The 21,709-nt window shown below is 45.3% G+C and overlaps 1 protein-coding gene across 2 annotated transcripts in view; it reads right to left on the reverse strand.

Moving 5' to 3' along the window:
• LOC129325271 (mucin-5B-like) overlaps positions 1 to 21,709 on the reverse strand; it is a 91,908-nt gene that overhangs the window by 35,489 nt on the left and 34,710 nt on the right. For both annotated transcript variants that reach the window (XM_054972916.1, XM_054972915.1), the window contains 7 exons: positions 20,562 to 20,801; positions 17,938 to 18,094; positions 17,707 to 17,835; positions 16,807 to 16,951; positions 16,084 to 16,127; positions 15,801 to 15,995; positions 1,018 to 10,161 (listed from right to left, as the gene is read on the reverse strand). In XM_054972916.1, the coding sequence (XP_054828891.1) occupies positions 1,018 to 10,161; positions 15,801 to 15,995; positions 16,084 to 16,127; positions 16,807 to 16,951; positions 17,707 to 17,835; positions 17,938 to 18,094; positions 20,562 to 20,801 (10,054 nt within the window). The remainder of the gene's footprint in view (positions 1 to 1,017; positions 10,162 to 15,800; positions 15,996 to 16,083; positions 16,128 to 16,806; positions 16,952 to 17,706; positions 17,836 to 17,937; positions 18,095 to 20,561; positions 20,802 to 21,709) is intronic.

Raw genomic sequence — 21,709 nt, forward strand, 5'->3', positions numbered from 1 at the left:
TGTTAAGCTAAGATCTATCTGTTAGCTTCAGATCTATTATTATTAACCTAAAATCTGTTATCTATTACTATCTGTTAACTTCAGATATATTTAAATTTAAGCTAACAATTAAATAAAATATCTACTTTATTAATTTTACCAATATCTATTAACCTTCTCCTGTTAGAAAACTGAAGTACCGCTGATAACCTGCTAAGGATACATAAAAATGTATAGGCATAAAATGCTTTGAACTATCTCTACAACCACAATATGAGAAAATGTAGAAGATCTATACAAAACAATGTGACAAATGAAAAAAACTAATAAGATGTTTCTATTCAATAAATATAGTATTTAAAACATTTATTGGCCACACAAAGGACACCAAGTATGAAACTATACTGCTCATAAAAAATGCTCTGAAACGATCAGATATCAGGGAAATAAACTAAAAAAAAAGCTATAAAAAACTTAAATTTTCTGGACAAGAAATGACAAACAAATGACCTGGAAACTGTTTAGAAAAATAATGTCCCAAATTATACATTTACTGATAAAAAAAACCTCCAAGATGATCAATATGGACTATAATATCCATATTATACGTAACTGCCTGATAACGATAAAAGTGATGTCAAAAACAAGATATTTACACAACAGAATTTTTAAAAGGACTGAATATTCCTATGACTACTACATCATTTCCTGAACAAGAAATTGGGAAACATTAGAGTAAATATTTATACAATACCAAGACAGGTGGAAACTGTTTCAGAAGTTACAGATGTCAAAGCAGGAACATATATCCCACCGCTTGTACTAAACCAAGAACAGAGAGAAGAAGACAGAAAACCAGTAGATGAAGTATATGCAGAGGAAAGGCAAGATAAAGTTTCAATGGCTCACAGTGTAGTAGGAAACAGTGGTAGAGGAGAAGTATTTCGACAAAAGGAGAGGTGGTTTCCTCGGTTAGGATGGAAACCATTAGATTTGGAAAAAGTGTCAATAGAAGAGATGCGGCTATCACAGGAATACCTGGGCTTGTGGTGGCCACAGTGGTTCCTTGAGTGCTTGGCTGCAAGGTGGGACCAGGCGTGGAACCTGCAGAGGAGGAAGGAGAAGCGCTTGTCTGGCCTAGGGTGGTACCGGGCGTGCTGGCTTCTGTGCTTGTGGAAGTGGCAATTGTCATGGTCCCTTGCGTTGATGTTGTTCGACAGTGTGCATAATCACAGCAGTAGAATCTGGCCTCGTAGTTCAAACACTTTTTCATCTTCCCCATCTGCTCCCAGTCCCTGCACTGCAGGCCATCTTTGATGTTGCACAAAACTTTCTGTTGAAGATGAGAGATCGGAACGTCATGGTAGAGTTGTGCTCGGCACTCGATGTTTTGAGGATTATCGCATAACTGTTTCCCAGCTTTTCGGATCTCTTCAGGGGTCTCCATATCGCCTTCACCATTCTCTGGGTCAGACACATCAAACCAAGCAGTCCAGGTACATTCAGGGTGGCAAACTGTGGAGATGGCTTCAGTGACAGAGGATGTCGTGCTGCCGATCGGTGTGACAATAGTGGTTGTGCCAACGGCAGTGCTGGAAACTTGAGGCGTGGTCCCCTCTGTCGGTATCGATCCCGTGGGTTTGGATACAGGAGTTGACTGCAGGGAAGTGGCAGTTGCGGTTGAAGCGGTTGCAGAGGTGACTGAAGGTGTGCTGACCGCGCCGGGTGATGTAGCTTGGGCGGTGGAAAGCGAAGTTGAAAGGGTTGTGGTCGTTTCCTTTCCTGGGCTTGTGGCAACCAAAGTGGTTCCTGTAGTGCTTGGCCGCAAGGTGGGACCAGGCGTGGAACCGGCAGAGGAGGAAGGAGAAGAGCTTGTCTGGCCTAGGGTGGTACCATGCGTGCTGGCTTCCGTGCTTGAGGAAGTGGCAATCGTCATGGTCCCTTGCGTTGATGTTGTTTGACAGTGTGCATAATCACAGCAGTAGAATCTGGCCTCATAGTTCAAACACTTTTTCATCTTCCCCATCTGCTCCCTGTCCCTGCACTGCAGGCCATCTTTGATGTTGCACAAAACTTTCTGTTGAAGTTGAGAGATCGGAACGTCATGGTAGAGTTGTGCTCGGCACTCGATGTCTTGAGGATTATCGCATAACTGTTTCCCAGCTTTTCGGATCTCTTCCGGGGTCTCCATATCGCCTTCACCGTTCTCTGGGTCAGACACATCAAACCAAGCGGTCCAGGTACATTCAGGCTGGCAAACTGTGGAGATGGCTTCAGTGACAGAGGATGTCGTGCTGCCGATCGGTGTGACAATAGTGGTGCTGGAAACTTGAGGCGTGGTCCCCTCTGTCGGTATCGATCCCGTGGGTTTGGATACAGGAGTTGACTGCAGGGAAGTGGCAGTTGCGGTTGAAGCGGTTGCAGAGGTGACTGAAGGTGTGCTGACTGCGCCAGGTGATGTGGCTTGGGCGGTGGAAAGAGAAGTTGAAAGGGTTGTGGTCGTTTCCTTTCCTGGGCTTGTGGTGGCCACAGTGGTTCCTTGAGTGCTTGGCCGCAAGGTGGGACCAGGTGTGGAACCGGCAGAGGAGGAAGGAGAAGCGCTTGTCTGGCCTAGGGTGGTACCGGGCGTGCTGGCTTCCGTGCTTGTGGAAGTGGCAATCGTCATGGTCCCTTGCGTTGATGTTGTTCGACAGTGTGCATAATCACAGCAGTAGAATCTGGCCTCATAGTTCAAACACTTTTTCATCTTCCCCATCTGCTCCCAGTCCCTGCACTGCAGGCCATCTTTGATGTTGCACAAAAGTTTCTGTTGAAGTTGAGAGATCGGAACGTCACGGTAGAGTTGTGCTCGGCACTCGATGTTTTGAGGATTATCGCATAACTGTTTCCCAGCTTTTCGGATCTCTTCCGGGGTCTCCATATCGCCTTCACCGTTCTCTGGGTCAGACACATCAAACCAAGCGGTCCAGGTACATTCAGGCTGGCAAATTGTGGAGATGGCTTCAGTGACAGAGGATGTCGTGCTGCCGATCGGTGTGACAACAGTGGTTGTGCCAACGGCTGTGCTGGAAACTTGAGGCGTGGTCCCCTCTGTCGGTATCGATCCCGTGGGTTTGGATACAGGAGTTGACTGCAGGGAAGTGGCAGTTGCGGTTGAAGCGGTTGCAGAGGTGACTGAAGGTGTGCTGACCGCGCCGGGTGATGTGGGTTGGGCGTTGGAAAGCGAAGTTGAAAGGGTTGTGGTCGTTTCCTTTCCTGGGCTTGTGGTGGCCACAGTGGTTCCTTGAGTGCTTGGCCGCAAGGTGGGACCAGGCGTGGAACCGGCAGAGGAGGAAGGAGAAGCGCTTGTCTGGCCTAGGGTGGTACTGGGCGTGCTGGCTTCCGTGCTTGAGGAAGTAGCAATCGTCATGGTCCCTTGCGTTGATGTTGTTCGACAGTGTGCATAATCACAGCAGTAGAATCTGGCCTCGTAGTTCAAACACTTTTTCATCTTCCCCATCTGCTCCCTGTCCCTACACTGCAGGCCATCTTTGATGTTGCACAGAACTTTCTGTTGAAGCTGAGAGATCGGAACATCATGGTAGAGTTGTGCTCGGCACTCGATGTTTTGAGGATTATCGCATAACTGTTTCCCAGCTTTTCGGATCTCTTCCGGGGTCTCCATATCGCCTTCACCGTTCTCTGGGTCAGACACATCAAACCAAGCGGTCCATGTACATTCAGGCTGGCAAACTGTGGAGATGGCTTCAGTGACAGAGGATGTCGTGCTGCCGATCGGTGTGATAATAGTGGTTGTGCCAATGGCAGTGCTGGAAATTTGAGGCGTGGTCCCCTCTGTCGGTATCGATCCCGTGGGTTTGGATACAGGAGTTGACTGCAGGGAAGTGGCAGTTGCGGTTGAAGCGGTTGCAGAGGTGACTGAAGGTGTGCTGACTGCGCCAGGTGATGTGGCTTGGGCGGTGGAAAGAGAAGTTGAAAGGGTTGTGGTCGTTTCCTTTCCTGGGCTTGTGGTGGCCACAGTGGTTCCTTGAGTGCTTGGCCGCAAGGTGGGACCAGGCGTGGAACCGGAAGAGGAGGAAGGAGAAGCGCTTGTCTGGCCTAGGGTGGTACTGGGCGTGCTGGCTTCCGTGCTTGAGGAAGTAGCAATCGTCATGGTCCCTTGCGTTGATGTTGTTCGACAGTGTGCATAATCACAGCAGTAGAATCTGGCCTCGTAGTTCAAACACTTTTTCATCTTCCCCATCTGCTCCCTGTCCCTACACTGCAGGCCATCTTTGATGTTGCACAGAACTTTCTGTTGAAGCTGAGAGATCGGAACATCATGGTAGAGTTGTGCTCGGCACTCGATGTTTTGAGGATTATCGCATAACTGTTTCCCAGCTTTTCGGATCTCTTCCGGGGTCTCCATATCGCCTTCACCGTTCTCTGGGTCAGACACATCAAACCAAGCAGTCCAGGTACATTCAGGCTGGCAAATTGTGGAGATGGCTTCAGTGACAGAGGATGTCGTGCTGCCGATCGGTGTGATAATAGTGGTTGTGCCAATGGCAGTGCTGGAAATTTGAGGCGTGGTCCCCTCTGTCGGTATCGATCCCGTGGGTTTGGATACAGGAGTTGACTGCAGGGAAGTGGCAGTTGCGGTTGAAGCGGTTGCAGAGGTGACTGAAGGTGTGCTGACTGCGCCAGGTGATGTGGCTTGGGCGGTGGAAAGAGAAGTTGAAAGGGTTGTGGTCGTTTCCTTTCCTGGGCTTGTGGTGGCCACAGTGGTTCCTTGAGTGCTTGGCCGCAAGGTGGGACCAGGCGTGGAACCGGCAGAGGAGGAAGGAGAAGCGCTTGTCTGGCCTAGGGTGGTACCGTGCGTGCTGGCTTCCGTGCTTGAGGAAGTAGCAATCGTCATGGTCCCTTGCGTTGATGTTGTTCGACAGTGTGCATAATCACAGCAGTAGAATCTGGCCTCGTAGTTCAAACACTTTTTCATCTTCCCCATCTGCTCCCTGTCCCTACACTGCAGGCCATCTTTGATGTTGCACAGAACTTTCTGTTGAAGCTGAGAGATCGGAACGTCATGGTAGAGTTGTGCTCGGCACTCGATGTTTTGAGGATTATCGCATAACTGTTTCCCAGCTTTTCGGATCTCTTCCGGGGTCTCCATATCGCCTTCACCGTTCTCTGGGTCAGACACATCAAACCAAGCGGTCCAGGTACATTCAGGCTGGCAAATTGTGGAGATGGCTTCAGTGACAGAGGATGTCGTGCTGCCGATCGGTGTGACAACAGTGGTTGTGCCAACGGCTGTGCTGGAAACTTGAGGCGTGGTCCCCTCTGTCGGTATCGATCCCGTAGGTTTGGATACAGGAGTTGACTGCAGGGAAGTGGCAGTTGCGGTTGAAGCGGTTGCAGAGGTGACTGAAGGTGTGCTGACTGCGCCAGGTGATGTGGCTTGGGCGGTGGAAAGAGAAGTTGAAAGGGTTGTGGTCGTTTCCTTTCCTGGGCTTGTGGTGGCCACAGTGGTTCCTTGAGTGCTTGGCCGCAAGGTGGGACCAGGCGTGGAACCGGCAGAGGAGGAAGGAGAAGCGCTTGTCTGGCCTAGGGTGGTACCGGGCGTGCTGGCTTCCGTGCTTGAGGAAGTAGCAATCGTCATGGTCCCTTGCGTTGATGTTGTTCGACAGTGTGCATAATCACAGCAGTAGAATCTGGCCTCGTAGTTCAAACACTTTTTCATCTTCCCCATCTGCTCCCTGTCCCTACACTGCAGGCCATCTTTGATGTTGCACAGAACTTTCTGTTGAAGCTGAGAGATCGGAACGTCATGGTAGAGTTGTGCTCGGCACTCGATGTTTTGAGGATTATCGCATAACTGTTTCCCAGCTTTTCGGATCTCTTCCGGGGTCTCCATATCGCCTTCACCGTTCTCTGGGTCAGACACATCAAACCAAACGGTCCAGGTACATTCAGGCTGGCAAATTGTGGAGATGGCTTCAGTGACAGAGGATGTCGTGCTGCCGATCGGTGTGACAATAGTGGTTGTGCCAACGGCAGTGCTGGAAATTTGAGGCGTGGTCCCCTCTGTCGGTATCGATCCCGTGGGTTTGGATACAGGAGTTGACTGCAGGGAAGTGGCAGTTGCGGTTGAAGCGGTTGCAGAGGTGACTGAAGGTGTGCTGACCGCGCCGGGTGATGTGGGTTGGGCGGTGGAAAGCGAAGTTGAAAGGGTTGTGGTCGTTTCCTTTCCTGGGCTTGTGGCAACCAAAGTGGTTCCTGGCGTGCTTGGCCGCAAGGTGGGACCAGTTGTGGAACCGGCAGAGGAGGAAGGAGAAGCGCTTGTCTGGCCTAGGGTGGTACCGTGCGTGCTGGCTTCCGTGCTTGTGGAAGTGGCAGTCGTCATGGTCCCTTGCGTTGATGTTGTTCGACAGTGTGCATAATCACAGCAATAGAATCTGGCCTCGTAGTTCAAACACTTTTTCATCTTCCCCATCTGCTCCCAGTCCCTGCACTGCAGGCCATCTTTGATGTTGCACAGAACTTTCTGTTGAAGCTGAGAGATCGGAACGTCATGGTAGAGTTGTGCTCGGCACTCGATGTTTTGAGGATTATCGCATAACTGTTTCCCAGCTTTTCGGATCTCTTCCGGGGTCTCCATATCGCCTTCACCGTTCTCTGGGTCAGACACATCAAACCAAGCAGTCCAGGTACATTCAGGCTGGCAAATTGTGGAGATGGCTTCAGTGACAGAGGATGTCGTGCTGCCGATCGGTGTGACAACAGTGGTTGTGCCAACGGCTGTGCTGGAAACTTGAGGCGTGGTCCCCTCTGTCGGTATCGATTCCGTAGGTTTGGATACAGGAGTTGACTGCAGGGAAGTGGCAGTTGCGGTTGAAGCGGTTGCAGAGGTGACTGAAGGTGTGCTGACCACACCGGGTGATGTGGGTTGGGTGGTGGAAAGCGAAGTTGAAAGGGTTGTGGTCGTTTCCTTTCCTGGGCTTGTGGCAACCAAAGTGGTTCCTGGCGTGCTTGGCCGCAAGGTGGGACCAGTTGTGGAACCGGCAGAGGAGGAAGGAGAAGCGCTTGTCTGGCCTAGGGTGGTACTGGGCGTGCTGGCTTCCGTGCTTGAGGAAGTAGCAATCGTCATGGTCCCTTGCGTTGATGTTGTTCGACAGTGTGCATAATCACAGCAGTAGAATCTGGCCTCGTAGTTCAAACACTTTTTCATCTTCCCCATCTGCTCCCTGTCCCTACACTGCAGGCCATCTTTGATGTTGCACAGAACTTTCTGTTGAAGCTGAGAGATCGGAACGTCATGGTAGAGTTGTGCTCGGCACTCGATGTTTTGAGGATTATCGCATAACTGTTTCCCAGCTTTTCGGATCTCTTCCGGGGTCTCCATATCGCCTTCACCGTTCTCTGGGTCAGACACATCAAACCAAGCAGTCCAGGTACATTCAGGCTGGCAAATTGTGGAGATGGCTTCAGTGACAGAGGATGTCGTGCTGCCGATCGGTGTGACAATAGTGGTTGTGCCAATGGCAGTGCTGGAAATTTGAGGCGTGGTCCCCTCTGTCGGTATCGATCCCGTGGGTTTGGATACAGGAGTTGACTGCAGGGAAGTGGCAGTTGCGGTTGAAGCGGTTGCAGAGGTGACTGAAGGTGTGCTGACCGCGCCGGGTGATGTGGGTTGGGCGGTGGAAAGCGAAGTTGAAAGGGTTGTGGTCGTTTCCTTTCCTGGGCTTGTGGCAACCAAAGTGGTTCCTGGCGTGCTTGGCCGCAAGGTGGGACCAGTTGTGGAACCGGCAGAGGAGGAAGGAGAAGCGCTTGTCTGGCCTAGGGTGGTACCGTGCGTGCTGGCTTCCGTGCTTGTGGAAGTGGCAGTCGTCATGGTCCCTTGCGTTGATGTTGTTCGACAGTGTGCATAATCACAGCAATAGAATCTGGCCTCGTAGTTCAAACACTTTTTCATCTTCCCCATCTGCTCCCAGTCCCTGCACTGCAGGCCATCTTTGATGTTGCACAGAACTTTCTGTTGAAGCTGAGAGATCGGAACGTCATGGTAGAGTTGTGCTCGGCACTCGATGTTTTGAGGATTATCGCATAACTGTTTCCCAGCTTTTCGGATCTCTTCCGGGGTCTCCATATCGCCTTCACCGTTCTCTGGGTCAGACACATCAAACCAAGCAGTCCAGGTACATTCAGGCTGGCAAATTGTGGAGATGGCTTCAGTGACAGAGGATGTCGTGCTGCCGATCGGTGTGACAACAGTGGTTGTGCCAACGGCTGTGCTGGAAACTTGAGGCGTGGTCCCCTCTGTCGGTATCGATCCCGTAGGTTTGGATACAGGAGTTGACTGCAGGGAAGTGGCAGTTGCGGTTGAAGCGGTTGCAGAGGTGACTGAAGGTGTGCTGACCGCACCGGGTGATGTGGGTTGGGCGGTGGAAAGCGAAGTTGAAAGGGTTGTGGTCGTTTCCTTTCCTGGGCTTGTGGCAACCAAAGTGGTTCCTGGCGTGCTTGGCCGCAAGGTGGGACCAGTTGTGGAACCGGCAGAGGAGGAAGGAGAAGCGCTTGTCTGGCCTAGGGTGGTACTGGGCGTGCTGGCTTCCGTGCTTGAGGAAGTAGCAATCGTCATGGTCCCTTGCGTTGATGTTGTTCGACAGTGTGCATAATCACAGCAGTAGAATCTGGCCTCGTAGTTCAAACACTTTTTCATCTTCCCCATCTGCTCCCTGTCCCTACACTGCAGGCCATCTTTGATGTTGCACAGAACTTTCTGTTGAAGCTGAGAGATCGGAACGTCATGGTAGAGTTGTGCTCGGCACTCGATGTTTTGAGGATTATCGCATAACTGTTTCCCAGCTTTTCGGATCTCTTCCGGGGTCTCCATATCGCCTTCACCGTTCTCTGGGTCAGACACATCAAACCAAGCAGTCCAGGTACATTCAGGCTGGCAAATTGTGGAGATGGCTTCAGTGACAGAGGATGTCGTGCTGCCGATCGGTGTGACAATAGTGGTTGTGCCAATGGCAGTGCTGGAAATTTGAGGCGTGGTCCCCTCTGTCGGTATCGATCCCGTGGGTTTGGATACAGGAGTTGACTGCAGGGAAGTGGCAGTTGCGGTTGAAGCGGTTGCAGAGGTGACTGAAGGTGTGCTGACTGCGCCAGGTGATGTGGCTTGGGCGGTGGAAAGAGAAGTTGAAAGGGTTGTGGTTGTTTCCTTTCCTGGGCTTGTGGTGGCCACAGTGGTTCCTTGAGTGCTTGGCCGCAAGGTGGGACCAGGCGTGGAACCGGCAGAGGAGGAAGGAGAAGCGCTTGTCTGGCCTAGGGTGGTACTGGGCGTGCTGGCTTCCGTGCTTGTGGAAGTAGCAATCGTCATGGTCCCTTGCGTTGATGTTGTTCGACAGTGTGCATAATCACAGCAGTAGAATCTGGCCTCGTAGTTCAAACACTTTTTCATCTTCCCCATCTGCTCCCTGTCCCTACACTGCAGGCCATCTTTGATGTTGCACAGAACTTTCTGTTGAAGCTGAGAGATCGGAACATTATGGTAGAGTTGTGCTCGGCACTCGATGTTTTGAGGATTATCGCATAACTGTTTCCCAGCTTTTCGGATCTCCTCAGGGGTCTCCATATCGCCTTCACCATTCTCTGGGTCAGACACATCAAACCAAGCGGTCCAGGTACATTCAGGCTGGCAAACAGTGGAGATGGATTCAGTCATGGAGGATGTCGTGGTGCCGACCGGTGTGACAATAGTGGTTGTGCCGACAACGGTGCTGGAAACATGAGTCATGGTCCCCTCTGGAGTAAGTTTAGTGACTTGTAATGTAGTGGAAATTGGGACATAAGGTGTTGTTGGTGATGATATCTCACATGGTGTATAGATGCAGCACAAAAACTTTATCTGATAGTTGTAGCAGATTGGTGGCATCTGATCTTTGTTATTGCATATTAGTCCAGTGTCTTTTGTGCACTGTATATTTTGATTAAGATCTTCTATTTTTACATTGGTGTAGTGTTCAGCTCTGCATTCTACTTCATCCGGAAATTTACATATATTGTGTCCTTTGGCTCTAATCGTATCTGGTGTTTCATAGTCTCCATTGTTCTCTCCAGCCCTTGGATAGCTGACATCATACCATTCTGACCATTGACATTGTTTATGAACACATGTTGTTGTTGCTGGTGTAGTTGACTCTGTAATTAAGAAAAGATTTTTAATTTGTTTCAGTTATTGTTTCTGTAGTCTAGCAATGTATTTGTTCAATTTTTTTTAGAACAACTACTATTTCTGCTATGTTTTGTATCTTTAAGGATGCAAACGGCAATATTTTTGACATGATTTTGAGAAATCATTTCCCTTTGCATGGTGTAATTAATTGTATGCAAATTTTGTATCTGAGTATCTGATATTATCTTTGTGATTTCAGTAACTGATATGAGGATTTTCTTGCACTCCATTTTACTGACCTCATATATTGTGCTGAAGTTGGTATTTTCTCTGAGAAAACATTGGCAACATGTTGATAATCTGTAGGGTTTTTTTTTAAGGAGTTCCTGTTCTTGTTATGTTTGCTGACTTGAAGAACATATTTTCATGGTAGGTGGCATAGAAATGTTTTTCAGACTTATAGACACACACATATTTCTTTTTATACTGTAAATACCCTTGTATAAATAAATATATACTTAATTACATTACTAGAAACCCCTGGGATAAGTTAAGGAGTAAATGGTTCATATTCCATTTTAGTGAGATATGCAGACAATAAACAAAGATATCTTTTAACAGAACTAAGTGAGAGAAACAAACTGTAAATAATCAACTGACCTTATTGGGCCTGTAGTGCATCATAAGTCCCAGTTTAAGACCTACTTAAGGGCGAGTCTGGCAAGGCAAAGAGCTTTACCATACATGGGCTTGGAGCAAAGTACTTACATGTGTGTAATTGGCATGCCTGCTTAATACCAGCAAGGGCCATGGATGTGCAAACTAAGTGCATATTGCCCCATTAATGCAGGGTGATGAGTTCATGCGAAAATCACACAGGGAATATCTATTGCCTGCTCAGTGTCACATTCAAACTGGGACTAATACCCTGGTGGAAAGAAGAAACTGGAAGCTTTGAAGCAAGTTCACAGACTGGATGGAAAGTGCTTCCTCCAAGCCTTTCACTGGGTCACCAAGGCCTCCTCCTGTGGTGAAGTCCAGGAACACAACCAGCCTTGGGCAGGTCTTGTGGCATGACATCTCTGCTGAGCACAATGCCACCAAGTGGTAAAAGGGAGCAGGAGGCTCCTGGCAAGCAGGAGCAGAGGGAAGATCTCCCCCCCCCCCATCCTGTACTATGCGCACATTATGTGCCATTCTGCACATTTTTCTCCAGAGCAAATGTGGAAGGGGCAGGGGCTTCTTGCATGGTGCCTGAGCCAGGGGGTGGAGGATCTCTCCTAAGAGTTTTTTTACCACTTTGATGCAGAGCACAGGCGGACTAGGTGGTCAGTGCATGCTCTGCAAGCCTCTTGCCATGTTCCCTCTGGCTCTTCACCAACTTGCAGGCTGCTCTGTCTCCTCTTTGGGACTATTCTTCATGGCAAGTGTTGGACCAATGAGCTGCTTAGGAGGTGGTGGCAGTGCTGCAGGCCCCATCTTGACTCCCCCAGTGGTGGCTCTTCCACCTCCTCCTCTTCCACACTCCCTCCCAGGTCAAGAGAGGCAGAGCTCCCTAGCGGTGGGAGGCAAGGTGGTCTGGTTGGGAGGGCTCGAAGCTGCACTGTGCTCATGGCATATCTCTCCCCCCACCATTGGAAACGCTGTGAGGCATGGCCAGAATAACTAGTTGCATTGTTTTTTTGTTTTAAAAAAAGGTTCCCAAAGAGGTGCTGGAGGGCAGAAAGAAAGCCCTCGCTGGATTGATTCACTAAGCAGCATTTCTGGGGAGAATTGAAGGGAGAGAAAATGCTGCAGGGAAAAGACTTAACATTTTGATTTTCCTGCTGTGCATCCCTAGTCTGAATTATAACCTCCCACGCAAAGGCTACCATTCACCTACGATCCCATATTGGATCTTCCAGCATCTTAGCTAATTTAAGTCTTAGACAGTAATGGCTTCTCACCTCCAAAGCATATGTAAATTTTTTTTGTCATGAAAATACTGAATTATGTGTAATTTAATGCATTAAATTAAGATAAATTACAAAATAAACCTATGTAGTTATCTGAGAAGTTTCATATATTTTAAAATGCAAGGTGTGTATTTTTATATTATTATTTGGCATCAGCAGATGATAGTAGGCAGATTACAGGCATTTTATATGACAGTTCAGACATAACACATCAAGCTGCCTTATGCTAAATCAGACCATCAGTCCATCAAGGTCGATGTTTTCTCCTCAGACTGGCACTAGCTCTCCAGGGTCTTAGGCAGAGGCCTGGTCCTTTTCAACTTGAAATGTCAAGGATTCAACTTGGGGCATTCTATATGCAAAGCACAGGCCCTCCGCCTGAGCTTCAACCCATCCCATCAGCAAACTATGGTTTGTGAAATTCAACCATGACTTGTCATTTCATCCAAACTAACGGACTGTGGTTTGAGTGTGGCCACCAAATAAGAATCTCAAAGTGTGTTTTCAAGTTTGTTTGCAAACCAGTTTGGCAAAACTGAATTGGCATTACTTTAAAACCAAGAAACCATCTTTTGTACCATAGTAGCTTAATGCAGGAAAATGCTGCCATTCTGTGCACTGGTTCTCTGGCTGCAATGCCACTAATACAAATGGCCAGTTGGGGTATTGTTGCTACTAACTCATAGGTATCAGGTAAAATGAAGGACCAATAGTATCCTATCTGACAGTACAAAACTGATGACTCTGGCCTGACTCTGAACAAGTTGCCTGGGAGGCACAGATTGAGCTTTACTTGCATTACTCATCCCTGCTTGACTATGTACCTGACTCCAGACCACCAGCCTCATACATAGGTCTATATTTTAGGAAAGAACTACAGTTTATAGACCTTGCTGTTGCTTCTGCTATATCTGCTACAAGACTTGTTGAGGACCTTTTATGATAGTAACTACATTGTTCTTTACATTTTTGTTTTAATCCTCCACTTTTAATTTGATAAAGTTTGATACAGATTAAATAACTGATGAATAACTGATGGAATCCCCCCGCCCCCAGATGGTTGCTTGGTTTATCCATATTTAATCTGGGGAAATTCTGTATAATAGTCACTCTTCCACTCAGTGACAGACTGGGAAGAGAAAAAGGCCCTGGAAAAGGGCTCTGTCCGCTGGCCTGACCCAGTCCTTGCCCCAAATGAGAGAGGAAGGAAGGAAGGAAGTGGCAGCCAGCACCTTCTGTGGCTCTGCTAGGCCCAGATGCATCTGTCTTGATGCTGTGCCCAGCTCTGCTGGGATTTCCCCATTTGCAAAATTTTAATTTGAGTCAGGAGCTGCCTTCCCCAGACCATACTTGGCTTGCCTGGGCAAGGTGCTGCCTCACCTAGGTCACATGTGGCTTGCCTGGGCTGGATGCTACCTCACCTGGGCCAGGGTGCCACCTTCTCCAGGCCACAAGTGGCTGTCCAGGTCAGAGTACTGCCTCCCTTAGCCTATGCACAGTTCGCTTGAGTCATGCACCACATTCCTTGGGCCATGTGCAGTCCACCCCTACTGCCAATGGATAAAAACAGTGGCTTCATACTACCTGTCAAAGATCATCCATCAAATGCCATGTTCACCTGAAATCATAATTTCTTTGCACTTATAGGATAACTATAATAATATAATATGACATCCTGATAGCGCCTTAATGGACCTCTTCCTTTCCTAAAGCCTAAAAGCATCTCATATTTTTTAAGAGTCTTATGTTTTGTTGCTTTATAAATAGATGAAAGGAAGTACATAACATTTCCTTTCTGCTAGCACTCTCTGGAACAATTTCTCTGAGGTGTGAATAATGTCCAGCTTTTGTTTTCTTTCAGGGACCTTTAGTTTAAAAACCTTACCCTATATCAGGGGTGGGCAATTGTTTTGGCTCGGGGGCCACTTTGTGGCAGCGGAGGTTAGCGGAGGGCCGCACTTTTTAAAATGATTGCATTCATTAGTTAACTTTGCATTTCAGAAAAGGTATAAATTGTATCATAAAAATCAATAAATATAAATTAAATAAAATAGTGGTAGTTTTATTCAATTTATTTATTGTGCTAATTTCATATCATCTATAGCTGCAAGCACATTTAATTTTAGAATCAGTTTAATCTCGGTTCAAGGTGGATTTTTCTGACTGTCTTGGTGGGCCACAAAAAACTCTGTAGCGGGCCGCATGTGGCCCGCGGGCCGCAATTTGCCCACCCCTGCCCTATATGAAGAGAGCTTCCCCTAAGGCCCTGCAGTATTCAGTGTTACACTGTTGTCCTCTTCAAGAGGGAGCTGTTTCCCAACAATTTAGTATGTGCTAATTAGTTTAACAAGATAATGTGACAGCATCTGTCAACTGATACCTATGCTTTTAAAAACTCTCTTCAGGCCAAATTACATGTGACATGTGGATTCCATGAGTAGAATTCCTGACACCTCTTTATCTAGAGGCTTGGGCAAAGAGCCCTGGGTGCTGGGATGGTCAACAGCCAGCAAACAAAGAACATCTGAAAGCAGATTAGGCAAAGGGCCAGTTTTGGTAAGGAGGAAACTGAAAGATTTCAATTCTAAATCAATATTTTAAATTAAATATTTTTAAAGTAATATAACTATAAAAGTTTTACAAGAATTAAGCATTCGGTCTGCCAAAGCAAAAACTTGTTTGTAAGTCTGAGGGACAGCTCTTGCGGAAAGTTGTTTTCCAGAGAGATTGCTTGAATAGGCTTGAACCCAGTTCAGGGTCCAACGGCTGCAAACATGATATTTTATAAGGGGAAAATCATTTGAGACACTGTCTTCTGGTAGTGGTTTGTGAAAGGGTCAAGAGTAAGACAATCCAGGATTTATTCAGGGGTTGAATTCCTGATTATTTAAGTTTAAGGTAGATAGCCAGGCTGCGCTGCAGTAGAACAGCAGGATTTGTACCCAGGGGTATCTTTTAGAGCGGAAGGCACAGGTTGGACACTTGTCAGCTTCCCGCAAGTTTTGATGGGAAATGTAGGCATCCTAGTCTTGCAGCTTGGCTCTCTGACTGCTGTCCAATGGACTTTTCAACTGTCACTTGTCCAACATTCCACCAAGCTGCCTACATTTCCCATCAAAATTTGAAGGAAGCTGACAAGTGTCCAACCTGTGCCTTTTGTCACTTGTAGTTCCGCTTGAGACCACCAAGATTTTCAAAATATAAGCTTTTGAGAGTGAGAGCTCCCTTCTTCAGATACCTAATATCTGAAGGTACCTGAAGAAGGGAGCTCTGACTGTTGAAAGCTTATACCCTGAAAATCTTGGAGGTCTCCTGCAGCACAGGAAAAGACAGCATTTAACTCTTTCTCCCCTGCATTATTTCTCCATCTGAAAACTGAACTCCCCCCAACCTGGCTACTTTTAGGTACAGTAGAGAAAATATGCAGATATTTTGCTTGGGTTTTTTTCTCTTCTACTTGGGCTTATAGTAGCAGGGTGGTGGAGGTGGGATTTGGGGGCAGGAAAATAGCAAGCGGGGAAAAAGTTCATCTCTCCTCACAATTATTTTAGGACCATATAATACACTAAGAGTTACAATAATTGAATTCCAATTACACAGAGCAACTTCAGAATTATTATTTTTTCATTTATCTCAATTCTGACATGAATGTGATATCATCACTATTCTACAACATGCAAACTTTGAAAAATATTTCTTTGCACAAATACCTGCTCCGCTTGTAGATGGAATGGTAGTAAATGTAAATGGTGGTAGCGTGGTAGTTCCTACACATCTGTAGGTGTCTCTGTGGATTGTTCCATTGACATCACAAGTTGCGGTCATGCACCAACCCATGCCATCTGTGGTGTTGTAAATGACTTCCTTGTAGATATATTCTTTTCCTTCATAATGGCAATAGCATGCTGAAATTTAGAAGAGGAAGAATGGCTTTAGTTAGAAATCTTATGATACAGTTCCTTAGGTTGCCATTCATAAATCTCTGCCACTTACCTTGACCATCATAGTTGCACATTATACCTTCACTGGTACACATACTGTAAGAAAAAATAGGGAGGCCTGTGAGAGTGGTGCTCCGTAAATACTGCTTATTTTCTGAAAGAAATAGTTGGCTAGATCCAACTTTCATATTGCAATCCTATGCAGAGTTACTCCAGTCTAAGCCCATTGATTTCAATGGATTTAGAATGGATTGCAGGGGTTAATCCTTACAAAATATTGTTATTATATTATCTGGTCTTGACAATTTAAGAGAATAGCCTCCTAATCTTGAACAATTTGAATACTTGTTTCTTGTTCTATAGTCTCTTGCAAATAGCAATTTATAGGAAGGCAATGCATTATTTTTTGAATTCACATATTTCTTTATTTACCAGAGGAACTCATTACAAGTGACTCACAAATATTATTTACCATCACTTAGTATGCTTGATCAACAAGCTGTAAAAAAAATTGTCTACAACTTAGGTACAGAAATGTAATGGAGAATAGATGTGCATTTTATTAATGTTGGTCTTCAAGTTTTATTGTTCAAGTAAAATCAAATTTAAAATATTGCTTTCACCAATTAATTTCTGCCCAATCCCCAATGTTTTGGTCAATATCTGATAATAGCTGGTCATTTTAGAATAATCAGAATGAAAACTGGGAACATAGAGCTAATAACAAAACTGTTGTATTAGTTTGTCTTGATATTATTAGACTGTACACACATACCATGATTGACATGTGTCTCTTAAGTCGAAGTGTGTTCCAAGTGGATAATAGTTATCCTCAGCATCATAGCAGCCACACTGGTCAACACATTTCATCTCCTCCTCATTGAAATAAGGCTTATCTGCTGGACAGTGTGGGTAGCAGCCTACAAATTGGGACATACACACATGTACACAATAAGGTATAAAACAGAGCAGAAGCAAAAATGCAGTTCCTTTAATTTCTGATATACTTTTAAAAAGTGATCCTGACTTTTTTCTGTGAATGTTGGGATTTCCTCCTTTTCAATTTGCTTCTAAGTGGGATATTTCCATGCAAAGGAAAAGAATGAGGTTATTTGGTACTTTGTTGGAGTGAAAACTGGATTCTTACATGTTTTCAATGGTTCCTAATTTAACAATCAACAGTAGCTATAGCAACTAATACAGTCAAACAAAACTGAGAACTTGCCTATAACATTTGGAAGAGTTGCCAGATTATCAGGCTCATGATCAAGATTCCACTTTTCTTTCATAAGTAGTAATCTAATGTGTTACTTTTTAGCTTAAAAAAAGATATTAGAACACATAAAGCTTCCTTACACAGCTAGTTTTCCCCAACACCTCCTACTAGGTTGCAAAGCATGTGCTCTGCCACTGAGCCGTGGCCCCTCCTCTGTTGGAAGCCAAAGAAAATAAGTTTCTGAGAACCAGTTATTGCACAGTAGCTGAAAAAAGAGTGCTGCTATTTTTGTATTTTTGTATGATGGTTTTAAATGTTTTATATGGAACGTTTTAAATGTTCTTAATGCTGTTATCCGCCCTGAGCGTGCTTGCGGGGAGGGCGGAATACAAATACGATAAAATAAAAAATAAATAAAAAATAAAATAAGAACAAAAAACCAATAAAAGATTATCTTACCTTCCAAGCCAGGTAATTGATAAAGGCATCTGCCACTGGGGTTCCTACAAGTCTTCATGCATGGAGCTCCACAGGGCTTGTAATGCCAATCACATTCTCTTTCAGCATTGTAATAGTCACAGAACATAGCTAAAAGGAACCAGGGAAAAACGTGTTTAGAACTAAATACTTCTGTATGGATTCATATTACTGCTAATGTCATTTTCATTTGAAGTGTGGGCTGATACTCACGACAAACTGATGGTGTTCTCCAGGATACACACACACCAAATTCACTACATGCCTGAGCATAGGCAGCCACAGCTGTGCAGAAACATTCACAATCTCCCCCAGTGTCACAGGCACAGGCATCAGTCACACAAGATTCATAGTATTTAGTTGGTTCAACCTATTAAGAAAATTAAAACAACAGCTATGAGTCCTGGTGTTTTCTAATCATGTTTCACCAATAGCAACTGAAGTTATGCAAAAATAACATTTCACATGCTGCGCACAATTTAATTTTTTTTAAAAATATGTAAAAATAAAACTAGGATTTTTCGTTGTATTTTCAACTGCTTAAGGAGACATTAGGCTACCTGAAGTCAAATAAAAGATCCTAGGTGAATGAACAGCGAGAGAGAGAGAGAGAGAGAGAGAGAGAGAGAGAGAGAGAGAGAGAGAGAGAGAGATCTGATTCAGAACAAGGCTGTGGATCTGCTAGCATGCACATGTATGTTTTTGTTGAATGATCAGGTCTGTTAAATTAGACATTGCTTTATCCAGTTCCTACTCTTTTCCCAGAGGGGTGATCAAAACTGACAAGGAATAATCTGTTCAGCGATGTGCAGGAAAAACACAAGCATAAACCTGGATCCCCACCCACAACAGAGGAGGGGCTGAGGCTGAGAGGCAGAACACCTGCTTTGCATGCAGGAAGTCCCAGGTTCAGTCCCCAGCACAGTCCCCAGTTAAAATAGTCAGCTAGTAGGCGATGTGGATGCATAAACACATGCAGCTGCCTTATACTGAATCAAACCATCAATCCATCAAGGCTAATATTGTCTGCTTAAACTGGCAGCAGCTCTCCAGGGTATCACGCTGAGGTAATTCACATCACCTACTCCCTGATCCTATTAACTGGAGATGTTGGGAATTGAAATGTTGGGCTCTTCACTATGCCAAGCAGAAGCTCTACCTCTAAGCCATGGCCCTTTCCCTAAAGAGCATTACCCGAGAACTAAACTACATGAGCCGAATTACATGAGGACGCTCAAGTGAATGGAGATGCAGTGTTAGTTAGAAGTGCAGTCTAAATTTCACCTCTCTCTACAGAGCAGGCAAAGATCGCTCTTTAGAGGGTTTGTTAATTTCACCTTCTCTACAGAACTGGCAAAGATTGCTCCTCAGAGGGTTTGTTAATTTCTTCTTTGTCTCACCCAAGATCCTGTCAATTATTAACAAACCCTCTGAGAAGCTATCTTTGCTGTCTCTGTAGAGAGGTTAAATTAATAAACCCTCTGAGGAGTGATTTTTAACGGCTCTGTAGAGAAAGGTGAAATTCAAACTATACTTCCTGGCTATCATTGCATCTCCCTTCACTTGAGCATCCTCGTGTAATTCGCCTCGTGTTATTTTAGCTCTGAGACCCTGAATAGCTGCTGTCAGTAGGAGTAGACAATGCTCTGACTCTTTTAAAGGCAGCTGTGTTAGTACCTTTTTGCAAAGAGCTGTTTAAACAGCAAAGAGCTGTTTACAGCCACTGCTCTGATCTTGCTGTATCTTTTTAAAAAAAAATTAATTGCTGTATCAAGTTGATGAATTGTTGAATATTTTCATCCAGAATTGTTTGGCATCTGATTGTATAGAAATGCATATTTGTTGTTTGTGTCAGAAGAGTCACCAAGGCATTTCTTTTTTTCACTGAGCAAGGTAATTAACATGAACAAAGATCTTTCTGGATTTGACCTGTATTCCTCTTCTCCCAGGAGTCCTATCTTTCAGAAAACTGATCCCTGAGCTTATATGGGTTGGGGGCTGCACTGAGCTACATGGGTTGGGGAGCTGCAATGAGGAGGAGGAAGGAGGCCCATGCTTGCAGAAAAGAGAGGAGGGGACAATATAGTCACTTTCCCCCTCTTCAATGCATCCCTCTGACTTGTATGGCAATTAGTAAAAGCAATCCCCACAAATCTCGGAATCAACTTTCTGGATGCTGGAAGGGCTGTTGGAGGAAGAGGAATATAGCAAAAATCCACATCTGCCACTGCCTTCCATTGATGGTTTGCTGGATCCAACCTTATATATCAGAAATTGGACCTACTTCTGAAATCTAAAATTGCATATAAGCACCAAAAACTAGAATGTAACCATGGATGGGTAATGCAAAAGGCCCTTTAGTAAGTATGCTAACAAACAACCCTTATGTTGGTTGTTGTGGGTTTTCCGGGCTGTATTGCCGTGGTCTTGGCATTGTAGTTCCTGACGTTTCGCCAGCAGCTGTGGCTGGCATCTTCAGAGGTGTAGCACTCTCTTTTTTTTGGTGCTACACCTCTGAAGATGCCAGCCACAGCTGCTGGCGAAACGTCAGGAACTACAATGCCAAGACCACGGCAATACAGCCCGGAAAACCCACAACAACCATCGTTCTCCGGCCGTGAAAGCCTTCGACAATACAACCCTTATGTTGGTTAGTCATTCCATGGGGTGATACTTGTGTATATAATATTCTGCTAAAATCAGTGGAACCTCTTCATGTACAGAACTGCAACTAATCTATGTTCATTAGGTGCGGTGCCTCAGTTTCTAGGGCCAGCAGCAGGTCTCTGAAAGCATTCTAGTGTTCAGGAAAATTCTGCATTGATAATTTGCTATACCTGAGAGTGGCAGGCAGCGAAGACTTTACTGTTGATGATACTGCACTGTTTCTGTGACCAGGATTTTCGGTAAGGATTCTTAGAGCAAGGATCCTTTATGCATTTGGCATCAGGACATGTGGGAGACACCTTCCAACTGTTTCCAAACTCTAGCACATCACCTACTATAGACTGACTCCGAGTTGTAAAGTCATTAATTCCATTGCCATCATAGTTCCCACATAAGCCGCAGACTTGACCCTGCAGAGAGAATCAAATAAAACGATAACTGATTGATGGAGACTTGGCATGAGCTTCTTTGCTTCTCCCAGTTTGTTAATCAGCAGCCTACCAACTCTAAAAATCTTTTACCAAAGGACACAGTGAGTTCATTTTTTCCTTCTTTTTAGTGAGATAATAATACGTTTATGTGCCTAGAGGTAGATTTTTAGTTTACTTCAATGAAGATTATTTTAAAAGCAAAAAGTGGAACTTTTGTATTGCATTCCATTTCACGGTGATTTAGGTTAACAGCTCACTTCTGCCTTTTTATACACCTTGTTCTTTTTAAATCTTGTATCATATTGATAAAAAATGGGCAGAAATTGATTAAGCAGATTAGTAAATTTGTATTGAAAATATATTTCAGGCTAAGCACATTTCCATGGAAGTAATTACCACTAGGGGGTGTGCACTAGAAAAAAAAAATGGTTGATTTGGTTCAGTACTACCAACTGGAAAATAAATTCAGTATTCCACAAATTTATTCTCCAGTTTGGTTCAGTAACACAGAGCAAATTCGGTGAAATCTGGCCATTGTTTCCTATGGGAAACTCAATTTGGAAAATTCCAGTGGCCAGGAGTGGTCATTTTTGGACCGAATTTCACCAAATGTTCAGGGGACCTACTCCTAACTGTCCTCTAACTACCTCCTAAGTTTCACGAAGATTGGACCCTGCAGGGCCATTTTATGGCCCCCAAAGAAGGTGCCCCCAGTCACCTCAAATCTCCATTATTCCCTAAGGGGAAAACCTACAAATAGCCTATCTTAAAAACACTTTTTAAAAGTTCACTCTTCACAACTCTCTCAGGATACCCAAAAAGTACACCCAAATACCACTTAGTTAAGTTAAGAAACTGAACCAAGCACCCTAACAACCCCCCCCCCG

The sequence above is a fragment of the Eublepharis macularius genome, chromosome 2 (assembly GCF_028583425.1).
Source record: "Eublepharis macularius isolate TG4126 chromosome 2, MPM_Emac_v1.0, whole genome shotgun sequence".
Taxonomy (NCBI): Eukaryota; Metazoa; Chordata; class Lepidosauria; order Squamata; family Eublepharidae; genus Eublepharis; species Eublepharis macularius.